The 23,373-nt window shown below is 39.0% G+C and overlaps 1 protein-coding gene across 3 annotated transcripts in view; it reads left to right on the forward strand.

The window, feature by feature from the left end:
- SLC44A5 (solute carrier family 44 member 5) overlaps positions 1-23,373 on the forward strand; it is a 431,009-nt gene that overhangs the window by 335,357 nt on the left and 72,279 nt on the right. For all 3 annotated transcript variants that reach the window (XM_070786302.1, XM_019957254.2, XM_070786303.1), the window contains one exon: positions 11,005-11,089. In XM_070786302.1, coding sequence (XP_070642403.1) covers positions 11,005-11,089 — 85 coding nt within the window. The remainder of the gene's footprint in view (positions 1-11,004; positions 11,090-23,373) is intronic.

Here is a 23,373-nt window from a genome sequence, read left to right on the forward strand (position 1 = left end):
AGAATAAATCAAAGCAGCTTCTGTCAGCTTGGATGCAGCAACTGGTCTATTGATAACAAAAGCTTTCACAAAAGCTTTCCCAGTAAGTATAAAACACCGGGAGCATTTGCCTTCACCTGGTAGGGATAGTGCTGCATCCTCACTGTCTCCCTGCAAAGTTATATGGCCCCCTAGCTCTTTGTCACAGTTCAGTCTGCAGGGTTTGAATAATATCTTACTTCACAGGATACCACACAAATCCCTTACACTGATGGCATCATGCTCATAAGATCTGGAGAGTACTGGATGGCATGCAATCCAGATGTCTTACAAAGACATAATGTGTGCTAATGGAAGGGAGATAAATCTCATGAAAGTACAGGAGTCCTTCAATGAAGATTTGAGGGTCGGGTAGTGATATCTCCTCCAAAGTAAAAGATAAGCTGCTGTACCTTGCACTGTCTGTTATTAAAAAAAGAGACACAGCATTTAATGGCTGCCCCAAGAAATAAAGTGCTTTTCAGATAATCCAGGTTACTGTACTAGCAGGTCTGCCACTAGGTCTGTATGGCAGAGTGGACTCAATGGTACTTAAAATATCCATCAGAGAGCAGGATGTTATATGTCAACTGTGGCAAATGCCTATTAGAGGATCATAGAGGTTCCTATGACTTTGGAGAAAATTCATATCCTTTTAGCAAATAACTGTTATTCTTTTGAGAGGTAGCTTCTGAACCTTGAATAATCACCTAATGACATGAGAACCCATCAGGGAACTGAATGTTATCTGATCCATCAAGCCTAAAGTTGGCTGTGCCCAATATTGCACTCCAGCTGGAGAAGGTCATGAAGGCACAAGGAAGTTACATAAGAAAATTGCTCAATATAATAGTGTGTTGACTCCTGAGGCATAGCTTCAACACAAACCCATGGCTCATGGAAAGGTCCCTGTGATTATTTAACTAAAGAAAAAAATCAACATATTTATAGATAGTTATGGAGGATCTGTTGGCACTGATCAGGAGGCATTTTTCTGATTATCTACTTTGACTGAAAGAAGACATGAACTGAATTGCTTATCTATTCATAGACAGAGACCAGTGGTTTGACCACATTATCACAAACTGGAAAAGAAAAAATATTGGACAACCAATGGCAGGAAAGCTTAAGAAATATTAGAAGTACTGACCTCCAAATACACTCAGAATATGAAGATACTTAGGTCTCATGTGGCTGCTTAGACCCCTCTATAGAGATAGTTTTCAATAACCAGATAGAAAAGTACTTGTTCAATGATTTTTGTGAAAAAGTAATCATGACAACAGGAATGAAGACTGTATGTGGATTTTGGATAACATAGATTTTTATTTACACTGACCTGGATCAGAGCAATGCTAATGTGACAAATTTGTCAGGAATGGATGACCAACACTCAACTCAATCAACCAGAATAGCCAGCCTTATGGAACAAAATACCCTATGAAAGACCCGGTTAATACACCACCTAGAAGCAATATCTTTCAAGGTTGGGCTGCTGTTTTCTAGAATATAGAAGAAGCCTAGCAGCAAATAGATGTTATACTCACATGAGATAATTGCAGCGAGTTCAATAAAGAACTTTTTACAAAGGTATGAGCAGAGTTAAGGAAAAGAAGAGCTGGTTCAGAACCCAGAGGCTAGCTACAATAGAATCGTTGTTACCTCTAGACCTGAAAGGGCAAAGGAGGAAGGAGTTCCCCAAATCCAGAGAGAGAAGCCAAATGGAAAAGAGTTGACTAACTGGACTTGGGCCTTATATGCCAGCAAATTTGGAAAACTCAGCGGTGGCCACAAGACTGGAAAAGGTCAGTTTTCATTTCAATCCCAAAGAAAGGCAATGCCAAAGAATGCTGAAACTACTGCACAATTGCACTCATCCCACACACTAGCAAAGAAATGATCAAAATTCTCCAAGCCAGGCTTCAACAGTATGTGAACCATGAACTTCCAGATGTTCAAGCTGGATTTAAAAAGGTATAGGAACCAGAGATCAAATTGCCAACATCTGTTGGATCATCAAAAAAGCGAGAGTCCCAGAAAAACATGTACTTCTGCTTTATTGACTATGCCAAAGCCTTAGACTCTGTGGATCACAACAAACCGTGGAAAATTCTTAAAGAGATGGGGATACCAGAACACCTGACCTGCCTCCTAAGAAACCTGTATGCATGTCAGGAAGCAACAGTTAGAACTGGATATGGAACAATAGACTCGTTCCAAATCAGGAAAGGAGTACATCAAGGCTGTATATTGTCACCCTGCTTATTTAAGTTCTATGCAGAATACCTCATGAGAGACGCTGGGCTGGATGAAGCACAAGCTGGTATCAAGATTGCCGGGAGAAATAGCAATAAACTCAGATATGCAGATGACACCACCCTTTGGCAGAAAGTGAAGAAGAACTAAAGAGCCTCTTGATGAAAGTGAAAGAGGAGAGTGGGAAAAGTTGGCTTAAAACTCAAAAGATCATGGCATCCTGTCCCATCACTTCATAGCAAATAACTGGGAAAAAATGGAAACAGTGGCAGACTTTATTTTTGGGGGCTCCAAAATCACTGCAGATGGTGACTGCAGTCATGAAATTCAAAGACATTTGCTCCTTGGAAAAAAAGTTATGACTAACATAGACAACATATTAAAAAGCAGAGACATTACTTTGCCAACAAAGGTCCATCTAGTCAAGGCTATGATCTTTTCAGTAGTCATGTATGGATGTGATAGTTGGACTATAAAGAAAGCTGAGCACAGAAGAATTGATGCTTTTGAACTGTGGTGTTGGAGAAGACTCTTGAGAGTCCCTTGGACTGCAAGGAGATCCAACCAGTCCATCCTAATGGAGATGAGTCCTGAGTGTTTATTGAAAGGACTGATGTTGAAGCTGAAACTCTAATACTTTGGCCACCTGATGTGAAGAAGTGACTCGTTTGAAAAGATCTGGATGCTTGGAAAGATTGAAGGCAGGAGAAGAAGGGGACTACAGAGGATGAGATGTTTGGATGGCATCACCAACTCAATGGGTGTGAGTTTGAGTAAACTCTGGGAGTTGGTGATGCACAGGGAGGCCTGGCGTGCTACAGTCCATGGGGTCACTAGGAGTCGAACACAACTGAGTGACTGAACTGAACTGAACTAATCTTACATATAGGTCTTTAATCCATTTTAAGATTATTTTTGTATATTGTGTTAGAGGATGTTCTGATTTCATTCTTTTGCATCTAGGTCTCCAGTTTTCCCAATACTACCTACTGAAGAAATTGTCTTTTCTCCATTATGTATTTTTGCCTCCTTTCCTGTACATTGGGTATAAATGTGTGTTTGTCTCTGGACTTTCTATTCTGCTCCATTGTTCTATGTGTCTTTTTATTTTTAAACCAATACCACAGTGTTTTGATTACTGTAGCTTTGTTGTATAGTCTGAACTTACGAAGCATGGTTCCTTCAGCTCTGTTTTTCTTTCTCAAGATTGCATTGGCTATTTGAAGTATTTTCTCCTTCTATACAAATTTTAAAATATACATTTTTTTAAAGAATACACACTGATGGCCAATGGGCACTTGAAAAGATGATCAACATTGTTAATCATCAGAGAATTGCAAATTAAAACTACAACTAGGTATCACCTCATACCTTTAAGAACAAATATTTTCAAAAAAGAACACAAATAACAAATGGTGAGGATTCAGAGAAAAGGGTACCCTTGTAACTGTTAGTGGAATTTTAAATTGGTGCAACCACTATGGAAAACAGAACAGAGGTTTCTCAAAAGAACAAAAGATACAACTACCATATGACCCTGAAATCCCACTTCAAAGAAACAAAACACTAATTTGAAAAGACATGTGTACTGCAGTCTTCATAGCAGCATTATTTATAAATTGCCAAGATAATGGAAGTAACCTAAATGCCCAACAATAGATGACTGGACAAAGAAGATGTGGTGTCTGTGTGTGTGTGTTTGTGTGTGCATACACAAATACATACACTGGAATAGTACTCAGCCATAAAATAGAGTAAAAATTTCACCATTTGCAACACCAAGGATGAACTTGGAGGGAATTATGTTTAGTTAAATAGATCAGACAGAGAAAGATAAATACTGTATCTCTTATATGTGGACTATAAAAAAATAAGTGAATTTTTTACAAGTACATGGGATTAAATTATAATAACTCCATGAGAGCATATCCCCCCAAAATCTGGGAGAAAATACTGTGAAATTTATACATATATTTTAGATTTTTCAGAATGTGAGTGAACATCTAAATCAGTGATTCTCAACTGGAGCAATACCACTGCATAGGAGGTCTTTGGGAAAATTGGTTTTTGATTGTTACAATGTTTTGGAAGTATTACTATCTTTTAATGAGAGAGTGCAGAGAAGGCAATGGCACCCCACTCCAGTACTCTTGCCTGGAAAATCCCATGGATGGAGGAGCCTGGTAGGCTACAGTCCATGGGGTCACAAAGAGTCGGACACGAGCGACTTCACTTTCGTTTTTCACTTTCCTGCATTGGAGAAGGAAATGGCAACTCACTCCAGTGTTCTTGCCTGGAGAATCTCAGAGACAGGGGAGCCTGGTGGGCTGCCATCTATGGGGTTGCATAGAGTTGAACACAACTAAAGTGACTTAGCAGCAGCAGCAATGAGAGGATGGTTGGGTGGGTGGGAGCCAGGGAGTATAGAAGCCTGGAAATATATAGGACAATTCTGCACTTCCTGCCAACTTTCCCATGTCCCACTTATGTAGGTGACAATTTGCTTTTAAATACTTGAATCTAGAACTTCTGTTTTAAAATCACACATTTTTATTTTTGTGTGATTTTAATATCTACCAAAAGAATTTGACGGAGAAGGCAATGGCACCCCACTCCAGTACTCTTGCCTGGAAAATCCCATGGACAGAGGAGCCTGGTAGGCTGCAGTCCTTGGTGTCGCTAAGAGTCGGGGACGACTGAGCGACTTCATTTTCACTTTTCACTTTCATGCATTGGAGAAGGAAATGGCAACCCACTCCAGTATTCTTGCCTGGAGAATCCCAGGGACAGAGGAGCCTGGTGGGCTGCCATCTATGGGGTCGCACAGAGTCGGACACTACTGAAGTGACTTAGCAGCAGTAGCAGCAAGAGAATTTGAAGAAAGACTATATTTTTTGTTGCAATTTAATAAAATTTGTTCATTTAGGAAAATCATATGACTAATAACACCACTTGTAGTATTTGAATCTCCTACATAATTGCTTGAATCCTCCTGCAATTATAACCGTTATATTCAATGATTCTATCTATACGTACCAGCATCTGACTATTCCATTGTGTCTTCTAGTTTAGTTACATGTGAGCATTTGCATATTTATATGCATACTGTTTAATTTTAAATTAATTTTTAATTTATCATTTACATTACAGTTAGTACACGTTATTGTTTTTAAAAGAATTTGTGGTAGATAAGTTATGTTTTATAAATATTATTTCAAGATTTTTATAAAAGGAACATTGTCAAATATTTGTTATAAAAAGGATGTGCTGAGTATGATGGGATTGAGAAGGACTCACATAGCCATGATGCTATGGCATTATTAATTACCTTATATGAGAAGCCCTGATGTTTGTGGGGAAATATTCTAAAACAGATCTATCCTGGAGAAACTCAAGTGAGTCATATATGTAATGTTAAATTTCCTAGTAGCTACATTTATGGGAATAAAAAGAAATAGATGAAATTAGTTATAATAATATACCTTTAAAAATTAACCATAACCAAATATTATAATTTCAAATATAATCAAAATAAATAGTATTAATGAGATAGTTACATTCTTTTTTGTTGTTGTTCATACTGTCTTTAAAACCTGAAATATATTTCACAGTTATAGTATGGCTCGCTTCAGATAAGCCACATCTGTGTGTGAAGTAGACATGTGGTTAGTAGCTATTCATATTGGACAGCACAGTTCTAGAATTTCCATGAATAGAGAAATTCCAAGAAAGGGAGTAAAATGTGAGAAGCCCCTTGCTTTACTAAGGGACAGAATAACTGCTACTGCATATTTCCTTTTCCCGCCTCTTTTTTTTCCCCCACCATATTCCTCCAGTGGAAGTGTGGAGAGATGTGGACTTAATGAAGAAGACCAAGAGAACTAGAGGGACTTTCCTTGTAATCCAATGATAAGACTTTACCTTCCAATGCAGGGGCTGCAGGTTCAACCCCTGGTCAGCAAGCTAAGATCCTGCATGCTTCACAGCCAAAACACCAAAGCATAAAACACGAAATATTGTAGTAAATTCATAAAGACTTAAAGAGAGAGAGAGAGAACTAGATATCCTTGATTGAGGTGACTTGTTTGAACTGACCCTTGCAACTTTCAGCTCAAAGTCTCGATGTTCTAGCTCAAAAACAGAGCATCTGCAGCAACACTTCTGTGCTAGAGGCTGCAAGGAGAGGTGTAGCAGCCACTTAGTAATTCAAAACTACAAAATCAAGGAAAACTCTTCCCTTGACACTTCCATCTTCATCTTTTCCTCCATCATCCCTGGGCATCAGATCCCTGTCAGCCAGATGCTTTCTCCTGCCAAGTACAAAGCTCTTTTGTACAGATGGCAGAGGCTCCAAAATTACCTGTGTATCTCCTTTCCTACCATATGTGTCTAACATACTGCTGATCCTCATTATGCTGATATCTTGTTGTTTCCCACTGTTAACAAGCTCTCTCCTAATCTACCCTTTAGTAGGCAGCAGTGTAGTGACTATAATCTAATGTTTAAAGCATGAGCCCTAGAGAGCAACACTCCTAAGTTCAAGCCCTGTTTATGCTGCTTAAAACCTGAGTGATCTTAAGAGTAAATAAAACTCTGAGCTGCAAATAATTGAAGGGAAAATAATGTCCACTTCACAGGCTATGGTGAGACTCAAATGAGAAATGGATGTAATACATTTAGCATAATACTTGATATATGTAAGCATTTAATAAATTGAAGCCTCTTATTATGACACTGTTTCATCAATCTATAATTCCTTCCCCACTCCTGGGCACCTTCCCAATTCCTTCTCAAATCCTAGTCATTTTCCAGTCTTTCCCAGGTCTCACCTCATCTCCAAGTCTTCTATAGACCTTATTCTCTCATTTTCACGTGTTTGTTGAGAACTCTGACATAAACTAAACTGGTATTGACTTCTAGTACAGGACCACCTGACCTGCCTCTTGAGAAATCTGTATGTAGGTCAGGAAGCAACAGTTAGAACTGGACATGGAACAACAGACTGGTTCCAAATAGGAAAATGAGTATGTCAAGGCTGTATATTGTCACTGTACTTATTTAACTTATATGCAGAGTACATCATGAGAAATGCTGGACTGGAAGAAACACAAGCTGGAATCAAGATTGCCGGGAGAAATATCAATAACCTCAGATATGCAGATGATGCCACCCTTATGGCAGAAAGTGAAGAGGAACTAAAAAGCCTCTTGATGAAAGTGAAAGAGGAGAGTGAAAAAGTTGGCTTAAAGCTCAACATTCAGAAAACGAAGATCATGGCATCCAGCCCCATCACTTCATGGGAAATAGATGGGGAAACAGTGGAAACAGTGTCAGACTTTATTTTTCTGGGCTCCAAAATCACTGCAGATGGTGACTGCATTTTCATGACTGCAGCCATGAAATTAAAAGACGCTTACTCCTTGGAAGGAAAATTATGTCCAACCTAGATAGCATATTGAAAAGCAGAGACATTACTTTGCCAACAAAGATCCATCTAGTCAAGGCTATGGTTTGTCCTGTGGTCATGTATGGATGTGAGAGTTGGACTGTGAAGAAGGCTGAGCGCCAAAGAATTGATGCTTTTGAACTGTGGTGTTGGAGAAGACTCTTGAGAGTCCCTTGGACTGCAAGGAGATCCAACCAGTCCATTCTAGAGGAGATGAGCCCTGGGATGTCTTTGGAAGGAATGATGCTAACTCTGAAACTCCAGTACTTTGGCCACCTCATGCGAAGAGTTGACTCATTGGAAAAGACTCTGATGCTGGGAGGGGTTGGGGGCAGGAGGAGAAGGGGACGACAGAGGATGAGATGACTGGATGGCATCACTGACTCGATGGACGTGAGTCTGAGTGAACTCCGGGAGTTGGTGATGGACAGAGAGGCCTGGCGTGCTGCGATTCATGGGGTTGCAAAGAGTCAGACACGACTGAGCGACTGAACTGAACTTAACTGAACAGGAGATACAGAGATCATTTAGTAATTTCTTTAATCGGATGACTGAGGATGACAAAAAACAACAACTACTGCAGGTGTTACCACAACCCCTCAACCCCTCAGTCCGTCTAAGTTTGCTTGCCACTATGGCGGATAGTTTCCTCATGCCCACTGACATGGCGGCATGGGCTGACGTTCTTCTGTATGGTTCCCGAGAAGGTTCCCAGCAGCACGGAGTCACCTCACTCACAACATTATCCCACTCATTAACATGCCATTTATTGACTTTGTTCCCTTCCCTGTCTCACTCTCTTCACTTTCACTAAACTAAAATCACTTTGCAAATTAGCTACCTGCATCAGTGTTTGGTTTCCATGAAATCCAAGTAAGACAGGAACTTGCATTATTAGGTCCGTGTTGTATGCCTAGTACCACATTAGGCATTCCACTTTATCTTCTTTCATATTCTCAACATTCTTTGGGATCGGGTCTTACTGTAACCATTTTTAGTAACAAATGAGAAAGCCAAGACTAAAACATTTCAGTGACTTTTTCAGGGTCGTAAAAATATTAAGCAGCAAATGTTGCAATCCAAATGCTCCTTTCAGTTCAGTTCAGTCGCTCCATCGTGTCTGACTCTTTAAGACCCCATGGAATTCAGTGTGCCAGGCTTTCCTGTCCATCACCAACTCCCAGAGCTTGCTCAAATTCTTGTCCATTGAGTCAGTGATGCCATCCAACTATCTCATCCTGAGGCGAAGAACTGATTCATTGGAAAAGACCCTGATGCTGGGAAAGTTTGAAGGCAGGAGGAGAAGGGGACGACAGAGGATGAAATGGTTCTTTAGGTGCCCATTTTGAATTAAGTGTATAAAAAAGGACTCAAACATTTGGGGATAAAGTTTAAAGAAATATATTACAGAAAATAGAGTTTGTAAAATTAGATCTCTTAGATATCTGACAAACTAAGTTATAAAAACAGAATTTAATAAAACAGTGTCTAGAGACGTTGTACATTGAACACTTAGTTGTCATTTAAATGCCTTACTTATAATCTACTTTCTTTATTCTGGGAAATGAAGATGGGAGAGGAGTGCCTGAATGAGTCAGATTTTATAAGAAGGTATTTAGAAGATGAAACTGATTTAGTCTCTATGACATTGGAGAAAGAATTAGATAATGGAGACTTTTCTGGGTGCTTGGATACTAAAAGGAAAGGCTTGGATGGATGATAAAAATTGAGAAAAATTTCTTTTCCATATTAAAATTCTCATTCAGAATTGATTTATTTTTATCTTTCCAAGTCACACAGGCCATGTATATATGAGTGATTGAATTGTAACATGAACTGTCAAATCCTTCAATGTGGGTAAGGAGATAGCTGGGCAAATGTTAAAAGAAGCAAAGGACAAAGAGATAGGTTTTCCATATGCAGAGGCAAACGTTCGGTGACCAATGCATCTTCCAAATTTTTAGGAACTGGAATTTTTTAACTTTTTATTTTATATTGGGAGTATAACTGATAAAAATGTTGCGATAGTTTCAGGTGAACAGCAAAGAAACTCAGCCATACATGTACATGGTGTCATCCTCCCACAAACTTTCGTGCCACGTGAAAGTGTTGGTTGCTCAGTCGTGTCCGACTCTTTGCGACCTCAGGGACTGTAGCCCGCCAGGCTCCTCTGTCCCTGGGATTCTCTAGGCAAGAATACTGGAGTAGGTAGCCACATGCCTTCTCCAGGGGATCTTCCCAACCCAGGAAAGTTCCTAGGGAGATAGAAAGTGGCTCAGATGGTAAAGAACCTGCCTGCATTATGGGAAACCTGGGTTTGATCCCTGGGTTGGAAGATCTCCTAGAGAATGGAATGGCTACCCGCTCCAATATTTTTTCCTTGGAGAATTCCATGACAGAGGAGCCTGATGGACTACAGTCCGTGGGGGTCACACAGAGTTGTACATGACTGAACGACTAACACTTTCATTTTCAGGTTGCCACATAGAATTGCATTAATTGAATTAGAGAAATTACAAGCATTCAGTTAGAATTAGAGTATCTCCCAATTTAGCTACCATATATTACTTTGTGTGGTTCTCTAATACAGCTGGCAAGTGTATAATTCTTAGAAAATAAGGATGATGAATTTATATGACCCTACCTAGCATCTTCAAAGAAAACAGAATCAAGTCTTCAATTTCATGAAGTTTGAAAACACTGGATATTTATAGGCAGTTTGAGATTATTAGACAAAATGTATACTGAATTTTTATTGTGTGTTACTTCAAAAGTTGCTACTGTTTGCCTTTATAGTGTCATAACAGATCATAAAGAACTAGCCAATTTGAACTGGGCATTATAGTTTCATTTCTGGAAATTTTGAAATGGGCTTCACTTATGTATAACCTAAAAGAATTACATCATAATATTTACTGTAGATTTATTAGCTCTGATATGAAATCATTTCATTTTGAGTCCTAGCAAAAGTGACTTCTTGCCAGCCAAGCATTTGTAGTGTGCCCTCTAGTTCACATTTTAATAAATGTCATTTTCTAAGTGTGTTACCTCATGCTTTGGCTACAACCCAGATGAATCCTGAGAGAATAATAAATGTGCTTTCTGACTGATTCATCTGTATTTTATTTTGCTTTTCATTAAGAAATTACTCTTTGAAGAAAATCAATAATCTTTTGTGACTGAGGGGAGAGGTTAGTGTGTTGCAGTGGTGCATTCTAATTTCTCAAATCAGACTGCCTTTAGCCAGCTGTTGCTGATTGTTTTGTCTTTTCTTGTTCCTACAGCCTGGGTCAATGGTGACCCCAGAAGAGTGGCCTATCCTACAGACAGCCAGGGCTACTTTTGTGGCCAGAAGGGCACCCCCAATGAGTGAGTATGGCCACCTTGCTGATTTTATTGTCTAAGCTGAAATGTGGAAGTCATTTTTGCATTAGTCCTACTTAAGACTTCATAAGAGGACTGAAATTCATAAAATAGGGCTTCCGTCTTCTTTTACCCAGAGACAGTTTATAAATAGGTGGGATATTTCATATTATTTGATTTAGACAAGATGTCATCGTTCTGCAGAATTTTATTAAAATACATGAAGACCTGGTTAGTAAAAAATATAATTGTGATGGATAAATTGGACCAGTGAGCTTTATGAGAAGTCATATTTTAAAATGCTGTATGAAATGAGCTATTGGAAGGCTGAGATCTGAGTAGCTGCTAAAAAGCTAGATGGCACAGTAGTTAGAATTGTTTTTGTCACAGTGTCTACGGATAAACCATTCCACCTTTCAAAGTGAGGGACACACCTTGAATGTCTTCAATGAGTGGCAGGTGGACTTTTCAAGATAACTAGCCTGCTGCTGACAATGACCCTGAAGCTGAAACAAACAAGAAAGAATCTTCCATAAAATTCCTTTCTAATGTTAATCATAACAAAAGTTTTCATTTCTGAAAGTCAGTCAGTTCAGTCGCTCAGTCATGTCCGACACTGCAACCCCATGAATCACAGCACGCCAGGCCTCCCTGTCTATCACCAACGGAGTTCACTCAGACTCACGTTCATTGAGTCAGTGAGGCCATCCAGCCATCTCATCCTCTGTCATCCTCTTCTCCTCCTGCCCCCAATCCCTCCCAGCATCAGGGTCTTTTCCAATGAGTCAACTCTTCGCATGAGGTGGCCAAAGTACTGGAGTTTCAGCTTTAGCATCATTCCTTCCAAAGAAATCCCAGGGCTGATCTCCTTCAGAATGGTCTGGTTGGATCTCCTTGCAGTCCAAGGGACTCTCAAGAGTCTTCTCCAAAACCACCGTTCAAAAGCATCAATTCTTTGGTGCTCAGCCTTCTTCACAGTCCAACTCTCACATCCATACATGACCATTGGAAAAACCATAGCCTTGACTAGATGGACCTTTGTTGGCAAAGTAATGTCTCTGCTTTTCAATATGCTATCAAGGTTGGTCATAACTTTCCTTCCAAGTAAGCATCTTTTAATTTCATGGCTGCAGTCACCATCTGCAGTTCTGAAAGTAAGTTTTCTGTTTCTTCTTTATAAAAAACAAAACAGAAACCCACATTTTTAGGAAAAAAAATTCTCCTTTCTCATTGGTCCTTTTCTTTTCTAGTAATACCTGAGTTTTTATTCGATCTCCTGGTTCTTCATAACCAATTCAGTTTCTATAAAAGTTGGTAATGAAAGGGTAAAAAAAAAAAAAAAAAACAAAGAAACAACTGCTCTCTCTACCACTAGAAACAGCAAAAACAAGGCTCAGAATATTTCTCTTGTGTTCCCATGTCACCCAACTATAACTGTAGAGCTTATTATTCCAAGATATAAAACAGACTAAAAAAATAAGGTTAGGAAAGTGTTAACAAAATACAGGGTAGAATTATTATGGGCAATTAAGAGAAACCAGAAATTTGGGTGAGGTTGAGTGACATGATTAATCATGTCAGGTTGAGTTTACAATATGTAAGTTGATGTCTACAAAGGTCCTCATTGCCTATTAGAGACAACTAAATTCTCAGACAGGGTGGTAATTCTTAGCCTCAGTAACTCAAAAAATCCTAGACATTGCCAACAAAACCTTCACACTATGAAGGACAAAGAAAGCACCAGGTGGTAAAAAGATCACACAGATCTCTAAATCACTAGTTCTTTAAAGTAGGCTATCTTTAAAAGGGCTTCTGTAACAGTGTTTCCTGGACTTAAGCCAATGACCCACTTATTTTCAACAAAAGTGGGATACCATAAATTTCAGTATATTAAAGATCATTCAGAGACAATCCTAGAGTAACACTGATATGTTCTTTAAAGTATTATTTGTAATAACAATATATTGGAAACTCTACAGATATCTAATAATATGTGGATGGTAATAAATTGTGGCCATTGTATTTAATAAAATATAATGGAGCCATTAAAAATCTGTATTTATAATTTTAAGAATTGATTTTGTTAATTTTCTTCATAGTTTCTAGATTTTCTCCTTATTGCCAAATTTAGGATTAAATTGAAGAAAGTAGGGAAAACCACTAGACCATTCAGGTATGATTTAAATCAAATCCCTTATAATTATACAGTGAAAGTGACAAATAGATTCAAGGGATAAGATCTGATAGAGTGCCTGAAGAACTATGGACAGAGGTACATATGAACATTGTACAAGAGGCAGTGATCAAAACCATCCTCAAGAAAAAGAAATGTAAAAAGGCAAAATGGTTGTCTGACAAGGCCTTACAAATACCTGAGAAAACAAGAGAAGTGAAAGGCAAAGGAGAAAAGGAAAGATATATCCACTTGAATGCAGAGTTCGAAAGAATAGCACGGAGAGATAAGAAAGCCTTCCTCAGTGATCAATGCAAAGAAATAGAGGAAAACAATAGAATGGGAAAGACTAGAATCTCTTCAAGAAACTTAGAGATACCAAGGGAACATTTCATGCAAAGATGGGTACAATAAAGGACAGAAATGATATGGACCTAACAGAAGCAGAAGATATTAAGAAGAGGTGGCAAGAATACACAGAAGAACTGTACAAAAAAGATTTTCATGATCCAGATAATCATGATGGTGTGATCACTCACCTAGAGCCAGACATCCTGGAATGTGAAGTCAAGTGGGCCTTAGGAAGCATCACTAAAACAAAGCTAGTGGAGGTGATGAGATTCCAGTTGAGCTATTTCAAATTCTGAAAGATGATGAAATTCCATTTGAGCTATGTCAAATCCTGGAAGATGATGCTGTGAAAGTGCTGCACTCAATATACCAGTAAATCAGGAAAACTCAGCAGTGGCCACAAGACTCGAAAAGGTCAGTTTTCATTTCAATCCCAAAGAAAGGCAATGCCAAAGAATGTTCAAACTACCACACAATTGCACTCATCTCACATGCTAGTAAAGTAATGCTCAAAATTCTCCAAGACAACCAGGCTTCAACAGTACATGAACCATGAACTTCCAGATGTTCAAGCTGGATTTAGAAAAGGCAGAGGAACAAGAGATCAAATTCCCAACATCCGTTAGATTATTGAAAAAGCAAAAGAGTTCCAGAAAAATGTACTTCTGCTTTATTGACTATGCCAAAGCCTTTGACTGTGTGGATCACAACAAACTGTGGAAAATTCTGAAAGAGATGGGAATATCAGACTCTCTGACCTTCCTCTTGAGAAACCTATATGCAGATCAGGAAGCAACACTTAGAACTGGACATGGAACAACAGACTGGTTCCAAATCGGAAAGGAGTATGTCAAGGCTGTATGTTGTTACCCTGCTTATTTAACTTCTATGCAGAGTACATCATGAGAAACACTGGGCTGGATGAGGCACAAGCTGAAATCAAGATTGCCGGGAGAAATATCAATAACCTTAGATACCCAGATGACACCACCCTTATGGCAGAAAGTGAAGAAGAACTAAAGAGCCTCTTGAAAGTGAAAGAGCAGAGTGAAAAAGTTGGCTTAAAGCTCAACATTCAGAAAACTAAGATCATGGCATCTGGTCCCATCACTTCATGGCAAATAGATGGGGAAACAATGAAAACAGTGACATACTTTATTTTTGGGCTCTAAAATCACTACAGATGGTGACTGCAGCCATGAAATTAAAAGATCCTGGCTCCTTGGAAGAAAAGTTATGAACAACCTAGACAACACATTAAAAAGCAGAGACATTGCCAACAAAGGTCTGTCTAGTCAAGGCTATGGTTTTTCCAGTAGTCATGTATGGAGTGAGAGTTGGGCTATAAAGAAAGCTGAACACCGAAGAATTGATGCTTTTGAACTGTGGTGTTGGAGAAGACTCTTGAGAGTCCCTTGGACTGCAAGGAGATCCAACCAGTCCATTCTAAAGGATATCAGTCCTGGATGTTCATTGGAAGGACTGATGTTGAAGCTGAAACTCCAATACTTTGGCCACCTAATGCAAAGAGCTGACTCATTTGCAAAGACCCTGATGCTGGGAAAGATTGAGGGCAGGAGGAGAAGGGGATGACAGAGGATGAGATGGTTGGATGGCATCACTGATTCAATGGGCATGAGTTTGAGTGGACTCTGGGAGTTGTTGATGGATGAGAGGCCTGGCATGCTGCAGTCCATGGGGTTGCAAAGAGTCGGACACGACTGAGTGAACTGAACTGAACTATGTTAATTTTCTTCGTAGTTTATGGATTTTGTTTCATGATGATTGCCTTCCTCCTAAAGATAACATTTAATTATATTTATCTAGGATGTCTATGTTTATGAGAATTTATAAATTGCTAATATACTTGCAGTTTGTTTTTGTATATGGAATGAAGTAGGAATCAAACTTCCTTTTTTTTCCAGTTGTAAAGCCAATGATCTTAGAATAATTTGTTGAAAACTATGCTGTTTGTCCTGACTTCTGATAACACTATTATCATTTGGTAAATTGATGTATATGTTTCTGAACCATCTATGCTTTTCAGTATACATATTTTAAGCCTCCCAATGTTTTAATTCTTAAATGTGTATTAATTTGAAAAGTTAACAGGTTATTTCAAATGTTTATGAGAGTTTTTAGTAGTTAATGAAAATATTTCTGAAAATATCACATTTCAATCATTAAAACAGTATGGAATTATCATAAAACTAGGCAGGAAGAAATAAATACCTTTACAAATATATATTTTGAATGTGATAAGATGGGATTTCAAGTTAGTACCAAACAATGGATTATTAAATAAGTGGTACTGAGTCAACTGAAATGCTATTCATAAATATAAAATAAAACTGGATATTTATTGCATACCTTATGCCAAAATGAATACTGCAACTTGGAAATTTAAATACAAAATATACAACCAAAAAAAGTAACAGAAGAAAATGCAGGAGTGGGTTTATAGAATAATGGGGAAAACAACTTTTTCTAAACTTGACACCAAAGCCAGAAAACATAACAAAAATGTTCAAGTATATTATGACACAATGTAAACCCACTTTCACCTACAAAGTGGTATACAAACTTAAAAGGTAAGCAGAAATTCAGGAAAAAATGTTTTTCAACATACATATGTATCTGACAATGGGTCAAAAGCTTTATTTTATGAACTACTTTTTACAAAATCAGAAAAGGAAAAGAGGGTAACTCAATATAGAAGTTGGAAAAAGTATTAAAAACAAAATAACATGATATAATAACCAATAATAATAGAAAGTGCTGTTCAATCCCAGTTTGTAAAGAAATGCAAATTAATTGATATTGTTGTTGTTCAGTCACTAAGTTGTGTTCAACACGTTGTGACCCCATGAACTGCAGCACACCAGGCTCCTCTGTCCTCCACTATCTCACAGAGTTTGCTCAAATTCATGTCCATTGAGTAGGTAATGTTATTTAAACATCTCATCCTGTTCCACCCTTTACTCCTTTTGCCTTCAGTATTTCCCAGCATCAGGGTCTTTCCAATGAATCAGGTCTTCGCATCAAGTGGTCAAAGTACTGGAGCTTCAACTTCAGCATCAGTCCTTCCAGTAAATATTCAGGGTTGATTTCCTCTAGGATTGACTGGTTTGATCTCCTTGGAGTTCAAGGAACTCTCAAGATTCTTCTCCAGCACCACAATTCAAAAGCATCAGTGTTCAACCAGCTCTCATATCCGTACATGACTACTGGAAAAACCATAACTTTGACTATATGGACTTTTGTTGGCAAAGTGGTATCTCTGCTTTTTAATACACTGTGTAGGTTTGTCATAGCTTTCCTTCCAAGGAGCAAGTGTCTTTTAATTTCATGGCTGCAGTCACCATCCACAGTGATTTTGGAACCCAAGAAAATAAAATCTCTAATTGCTTCCACTATTTTCCCTTCTATTGCCATGAAGTGATAGGACCAGATGCCATGATATTACTTTTTGAATGTTGAGTTTTAAGACAGCTTTTTTTTACTGTCCTCTTTCACTCTCATCAAGAATCTCTTTAGTTCCTCTTCACTTTCTGCCATTAGAGTGACATCATCTGCATATCTGAGGTTGTTGATAATTCCTGGCAATCTTTATTTCAGCTTGTGATTCATCCAGCCTGGCATTTCAAATGATGTACTTTGCATAGAAGTTAAACAAGCAGGGTGACAATATACAGCCTTGTCATACTCCTTTCCCAATTTTGAAGCAGTCTGTTCTTCATTGTCTGGTTCCATGTTGCTTCTTGGCCCACATAAAGGTTTCTCCAGAGACAGGTAAAGTGATCTGATCTCTAAGAATTTGCCACAGTTTGTTGTGATCCAGAGTCAAAGGCTTTTGCATAGTCAATGAAGCAGAAGTAGATGTTTTTCTGGAATTCCCTTGCTTTCTCCATGACCCAACAAATGTTGGCATTTTGATCTCTGGTTCCCCTGCCTATTTGAAACTCAGAATGTACATCTCAATGTTCTTGGTTCATGTACTGCTGAAGGCTAGCTTGAAGGATTTTGAGCATAACCTTGGTAGCACGTGAAATGAATGTAATTGTATGTGGTTTGAACATTCTATGTCATTGCTCTTCTTTGGGATTGAAATGAAAACTGACCTTTTCCATACCGGTGGCCACTGCTGAGTTTTCCAAATCTGCTGACATGTTGAGTGCAGCACGTTAGCAGCAGCATCTTTTAGGATTTGAAATAGCTCAGCTGGAATTCCATCACCTCCACTAACTTTGTAGTAATGCTTCCTAAGCCCCACTTGACTCCAGGATGAAGCTGTCAAATTAAAAAGATTAAAATTTCCAGGGTTAACCAAAGCATGGGGAAGAATTCAAATTTTCTACTGGTTTTGGCAAAACATGATAAGATTTATCACAGTTTATCAATTGTTTATCAATTTGTATATTATTTTTGATTCAGCACTTTTTCTCCTAGAAAGTTACCTAATGGAAATTTATATAAACTTTCCTAATGTTGAGGTACTATGAAATAGTAATAACAAAATGGAAACAGCTAAATGTCTGTTAAACTCTAAGGCTTCCACACAGCAAAGGAAATCATCAACAAAATGAAAAAGCAGGCTATGAAATGGGATAAAATGTTGGATTGGCCAAAAAACTTATTTGGGTTTTTCCGTAAGATATTACAGAAAATCCTGGACGTTTTAGACAACCCATTATTTGTGAATCATACATCTGATGAGGGTTTAGTGACCAAAATTTATAAAGAATCCATGTAATTCAATAGCAAAAAAAATAAAAAAAAAACAGTGAAACAAATGATTAAAAATTTAGCAGAGGATCTAAATAGACATTTTTCCAAAGGAGACATACAGATGGCCAACAGCCATATGAAAATGTGCTCAACATCACTAATCATCAGCGTATTAAACCATGAGTTATCATCTGATTAAAATGGCTATCATCAAAAAGACAAGAGAAAACAAGTGCTGGTAAGTATGTGGAGAAAAGAGAACCCTTGTGGATTTTTGGTGGGAATGTAAATTATTGCAGCCAGTATAGGAAACAGTATGAAGAGCTGCAAAAATTAAAAATAGAAGTACCACATGGTCCAATAATTCCACTTGGTACCCATCTAAAAGAAATTAAATCATTATCTTGAACAGATATGTGCACCCCCTTGTTCACTGAAGCACTATTATAATCAGCACTGCTTACAATAGCCAAGTCTTAGAAACAACCTAAGTGTCATTGGATTGGTATACAGATAAAGAAAATGTGATTTTATGTAAATAAACAAATTTAATTTTTAAAAAATCAGTCATAAGAAGAAGGAAATCTTGCCATTTGTGACAAGATAGATGGACCCTTAAGTGCATTATGCTATGTGTTGTCAAGAAAAAATGAAGTCATAAAAACAAAAAAGATTGACAGTTGCCAGAAGTAGGAGGTCTGGGTGTGGGAAAGGGGCTTAGGTGGTCAAAGGGTGCAAATTTCCAGTTATAAGTTTCTAGGGATGTGATGTACAGCAGAGGATGAGTTGGTTAGCATCATCAATTCAGTGGACGTGAATTTGAGCAAATTCCGGGAGATAGTGGAGGACAGAAGAGCATGGTATGTTGCAGTCCGTGAGGCTGCAAAGAGCCGGACACGATTTAGTGACTGAGCAACAACAGTGCACAACATGGACTTCCCAGGGGCCGCAGCAGTAAAGAATCCGCCCGCCAATGCAGCAGGTGCAAGAGGCACAGCTTCAACCCCTAGGTAGGGAAGGTCCCCTGGAGCAGGAAATGGCAACCCACTCCGGTGTTCTTGACTGGAGAATTCCATAGCAGAGGAGCCTAGTGGGCCGCAGTCCATGGGGTTGCAAAGAGTTGGACACTACAAGCAAGCACAGAGTGTACAGTATGATGAAGTCACAGATGTAAACTACACTTATTGTGGTACTTATTTTTCAATATATACATGTATTAAATCATTATCCTATATACCTTAAACTAAAACATGTTACATGTCAAGCATATCTCAATAAAACTGGAAAAAATTAAAGTAGGATCTAGACAAAAAAAAAAAAGAAATCCATGGGTTTCTATCTAGTATGGTACAGTGTGCTGGCTAAAGAATAAAGTATAATGCCTACAATTCCATCTGAAACATTACATTTACCCCCCCTTTCTCTAGTTACTTTCTGGCACAAGACCCTAATTTAATGCCTTGGGTACTTACCACTACATGAATTTATCCTGAGCATTGATTTCACTTGTTTATCTTCCTCTTCTAGAGTCAAAGTTGTTTGACATCAGGGACGTTCTTTTTTGTTTTGCTGTTGTATCCTCAACACTTCATTGTAGTCCGTGCCTGGTATATTCATTGTGAAATGAATCAGAATAAAGGGGGAGCACAGATAGGACACTGATTTGCTCCCAAGATGGAGATCAGTGTAAAGTTCTTATCAGATCCACCTATCAGCACTGCTTAGTAGGTGTCATTATTTTACTCTGATTTTCAAAATTTGGAAGAAAATTCAGAAAGGTTAAAATATGCATTCAGGGTCAACTGACTACTAAGGGGCAAAAGTAGCATGTTCTAACCCCCAATTCTGTGCTGCTTAGGTTGCACATTGATAGAGTTGCAGTGAAATCGGTTTTCCATGTTCCATATTTAATCCATGTTCCATGTTTAACTTGACATTCAGATTTGCAATTCTTCCCTCATTCCCTGTTGATTGCATAGTTCTTAGGATCAGTTCAGTTCAGTTGTTCAGTCGTGTCCGACTCCATGAGACCCCATGAACCACAGGATACCAGGCCTCTCTGTCCATCACCAACTCCTGGAGTTCACCCAAACTCATGTCCATTGAGTCAGTGATGCCATCCAACCATCTCATCCTCTGTCATCCCCTTCTCCTCCTGCCCTCAATCTTTCCCAGCATGATGCTGGGTCTTTTCAAATGAGTCAGTTCTTTGTATCAGGTGGCCAAAGTATTGGAGTTTCAGCTTCAACATCAGTCCTTCCAATGAACACCCAGGACTCATCTCCTTTAAGATGGACTGGTTGGATCTCCTTGCAGTCCAAGGGACTCTCAAGAGTCTTCTCCAACACCACAGTTCAAAAGGATTTATTCTTCGGTGCTCAGCTTTCTTTATAGTCCAACTCTCACATCCATACATGACCACTGGAAAAACCATAGTCTTGACTAGACAGACCTTTGTTGACAAAGTAATGTCTCTGCTTTTTAATATGCTGTCATAACTTTCCTTCCAAAGAGTAAGCGTCTTTTAATTTCATGGCTACAATCACCACCTGCAGTAATTTTGGAGCCCCAAAAAATAAAGTCTGCCACTGTTTCCACTGTTTCCCCATCTATTTCCCATGAAGTGATGGGACCAGATGCCATGATCTTAGTTTTCTGAATGTTGAGCTTTAAGCCAACTTTTTCAGTCTCTACTTTCACGTTCATCAAGAGGCTCTTTAGTTCTTCATTTTCTGCCATAAGGGTGGTGTCATCTGCATATCTGAGGTTATTGATATTTCTCCTGGCAATCTTGATTCCAGCTTGTGCTTCTTCCAGCAGAGCGTTTCTCATGATATACTCTGCATATAAGTAAAATAAACAGGGTGGCAATATACAGCCTTGATGTACTCCTTTTCCTATTTGGAACCAGTCTGTTCCATGTCCAGTTCTAACTGTTGCTTCCTGACCTGCACACAGGTCAGATAGTCTGGCATTCCCATCTCTTTAAGAACTTTCCACAGTTTATTGTGACCCACACAGTCAAAGGCTTTGGCCTAGTCAATAAAGCAGAAATAGATGTTTTTCTGGAACTCTCATGCTTTTTCAATAATCCAACGGATGCTGGCAATTTGGTCTCTGGTTCCTTTGCGTTTTCTAAAACCAGCTTGAACATCTGGAAGTTCATGGTTCACGTATTGCTGAAGCCTGGCTTGGAGAATTTCGGGCATTACTTTACTAGCGTGTGAGATGAGTGCAATTGTGCAGTAGTTCGAGCATTCTTTGGCATTGCCTTTCTTTGGGTCAGTTTAGTTCAGTTCAGTTGCTCAGTCATGTCCAACTCATTGCGACCCCATGAATTGCAGCATGCCAGGCCTTCCTGTCCATCACCAACTCCCAGAGCTCACTCAAACTCACGTCCATTGAGTCGGTGATGCCATCCAGCCATCTCATCCTCTGTCGTCCCCTTCTCCTCCTGCCCCCACCCCTCCTAGCATCAGAGTCTTTTCCAATGAGTCAACTCTTTGCATGAGGTGGCCAAAGTACTGGAGTTTCAGCTTTAGCATCATTCCTTCCAGTGAACACCCACAACTGATCTCCTTTAGAATGGACTGGTTGGATCTCCCTGCAGTCCAAGGGATTCTCAAGAGTCTTCTCCAACACCACACTTCAAAAGCATCAATTCTTCGGCACTCAGCTTTCTTCACAGTCCAACTCTCACATCCATACATGACCACAGGAAAAACCATAGCCTTGACTAGACGGACCTTTGTTGGCAAAGTAATGTCTCTGCTTTGCAATATGCTATCTAGGTTGGTCATAACTTTCCTTCCAAAGAGTAAGCGTCTTTTAATTTCATGGCTGCAGTCACCATCTGCAGTGATTTTGGAGCCCAGAAAAATAAAGTCTGACACTGTTTCCACTGTTTCCCCATCTATTTCCCATGAAGTGATGGGACCAGATGCCATGGTCTTAGTTTTCTGAATGTTGAGCTTTAAGCCAACTTTTTCACTCTCCTCTTTTACTTTCATCAAGAGGCTTTTTAGTTCCACTTCACTTTCTGCCATAAGAGTGGTGACATCTGCATATCTGAGGTTATTGATATTTCTCCTAGTAATCTTGATTCCAGCTTGTGCTTCTTCTAGCCCAGCGTTTCTCATGATGTACTCTGCTGCTGCTAAGTCACTTCAGTCATGTCCAACTCTGTGTGACCCCATAGACGGTAGCCCAACAGGCTCCCCTGTCCCTGGGATTCTCCAGGCAAGAACACTGGAGTGGGTTGCCATTTCCTTCTCCAATGCATGAAAGTGAAAATTGAAAGGGAAGTTGCTCAGTCGTGTACAACTCTTAGTGACCCACACAGCCTTGACGTACTCCTTTTCCTATTTGGAACCAGTTTGTTTTTCAATGTCCAGTTCAAACTGTTGCTTCCTGACCTGCATATAGGTTTCTCAAGAGGCAGTTCAAGTGGTCTGGTATTCCCATCTCTTTCAGAATTTTCCACAGCAAATTTGGAAAACTCAGCAGTGGCCACAGAACTGGAAAAGATCAGTTTTCATTCCAATCCCAAAGAAAGGCAATGCCAAAGAATGCTCAAACTACCGCACAATTGCACTCATCTCACACGCTAGTAAAGTAATGCTCAAAATTCTCCAAGCCAGGTTTCAGCAATACGTCAGCGGTGTACTTCCAGATGTTCAAGCTGGTTTTAGAAAAGGCAAGGGAACCAGAGATCAAATTGCCAACATCCTTTGGATCATCGAAAAAGCAAGAGAGTTCCAGAAAAACATCTATTTCTGCTTTATTGACTGTGCCAAAGCCTTTGACTGTGTGGATCACAATAAACTGTGGAAAATTCTTTGGGTCAGCAGTCCCTTAATTAATTGCAGCGTCATAGGGAATTTAAATATCTGAGACCATTATTGCTAAATAGCTCCTTAAGTAATTAGCCCAGACCCAAATTAAACAAAAGTTGTATTATGTTATTTTTTATTTGTTTTTGAAGCAAAAGTGCTTACATATGAGAACAGGAACACACAGGACAACCCACATTGTCCAA

This window comes from Bos indicus, chromosome 3, assembly GCF_029378745.1.
Source record: "Bos indicus isolate NIAB-ARS_2022 breed Sahiwal x Tharparkar chromosome 3, NIAB-ARS_B.indTharparkar_mat_pri_1.0, whole genome shotgun sequence".
Taxonomy (NCBI): Eukaryota; Metazoa; Chordata; class Mammalia; order Artiodactyla; family Bovidae; genus Bos; species Bos indicus.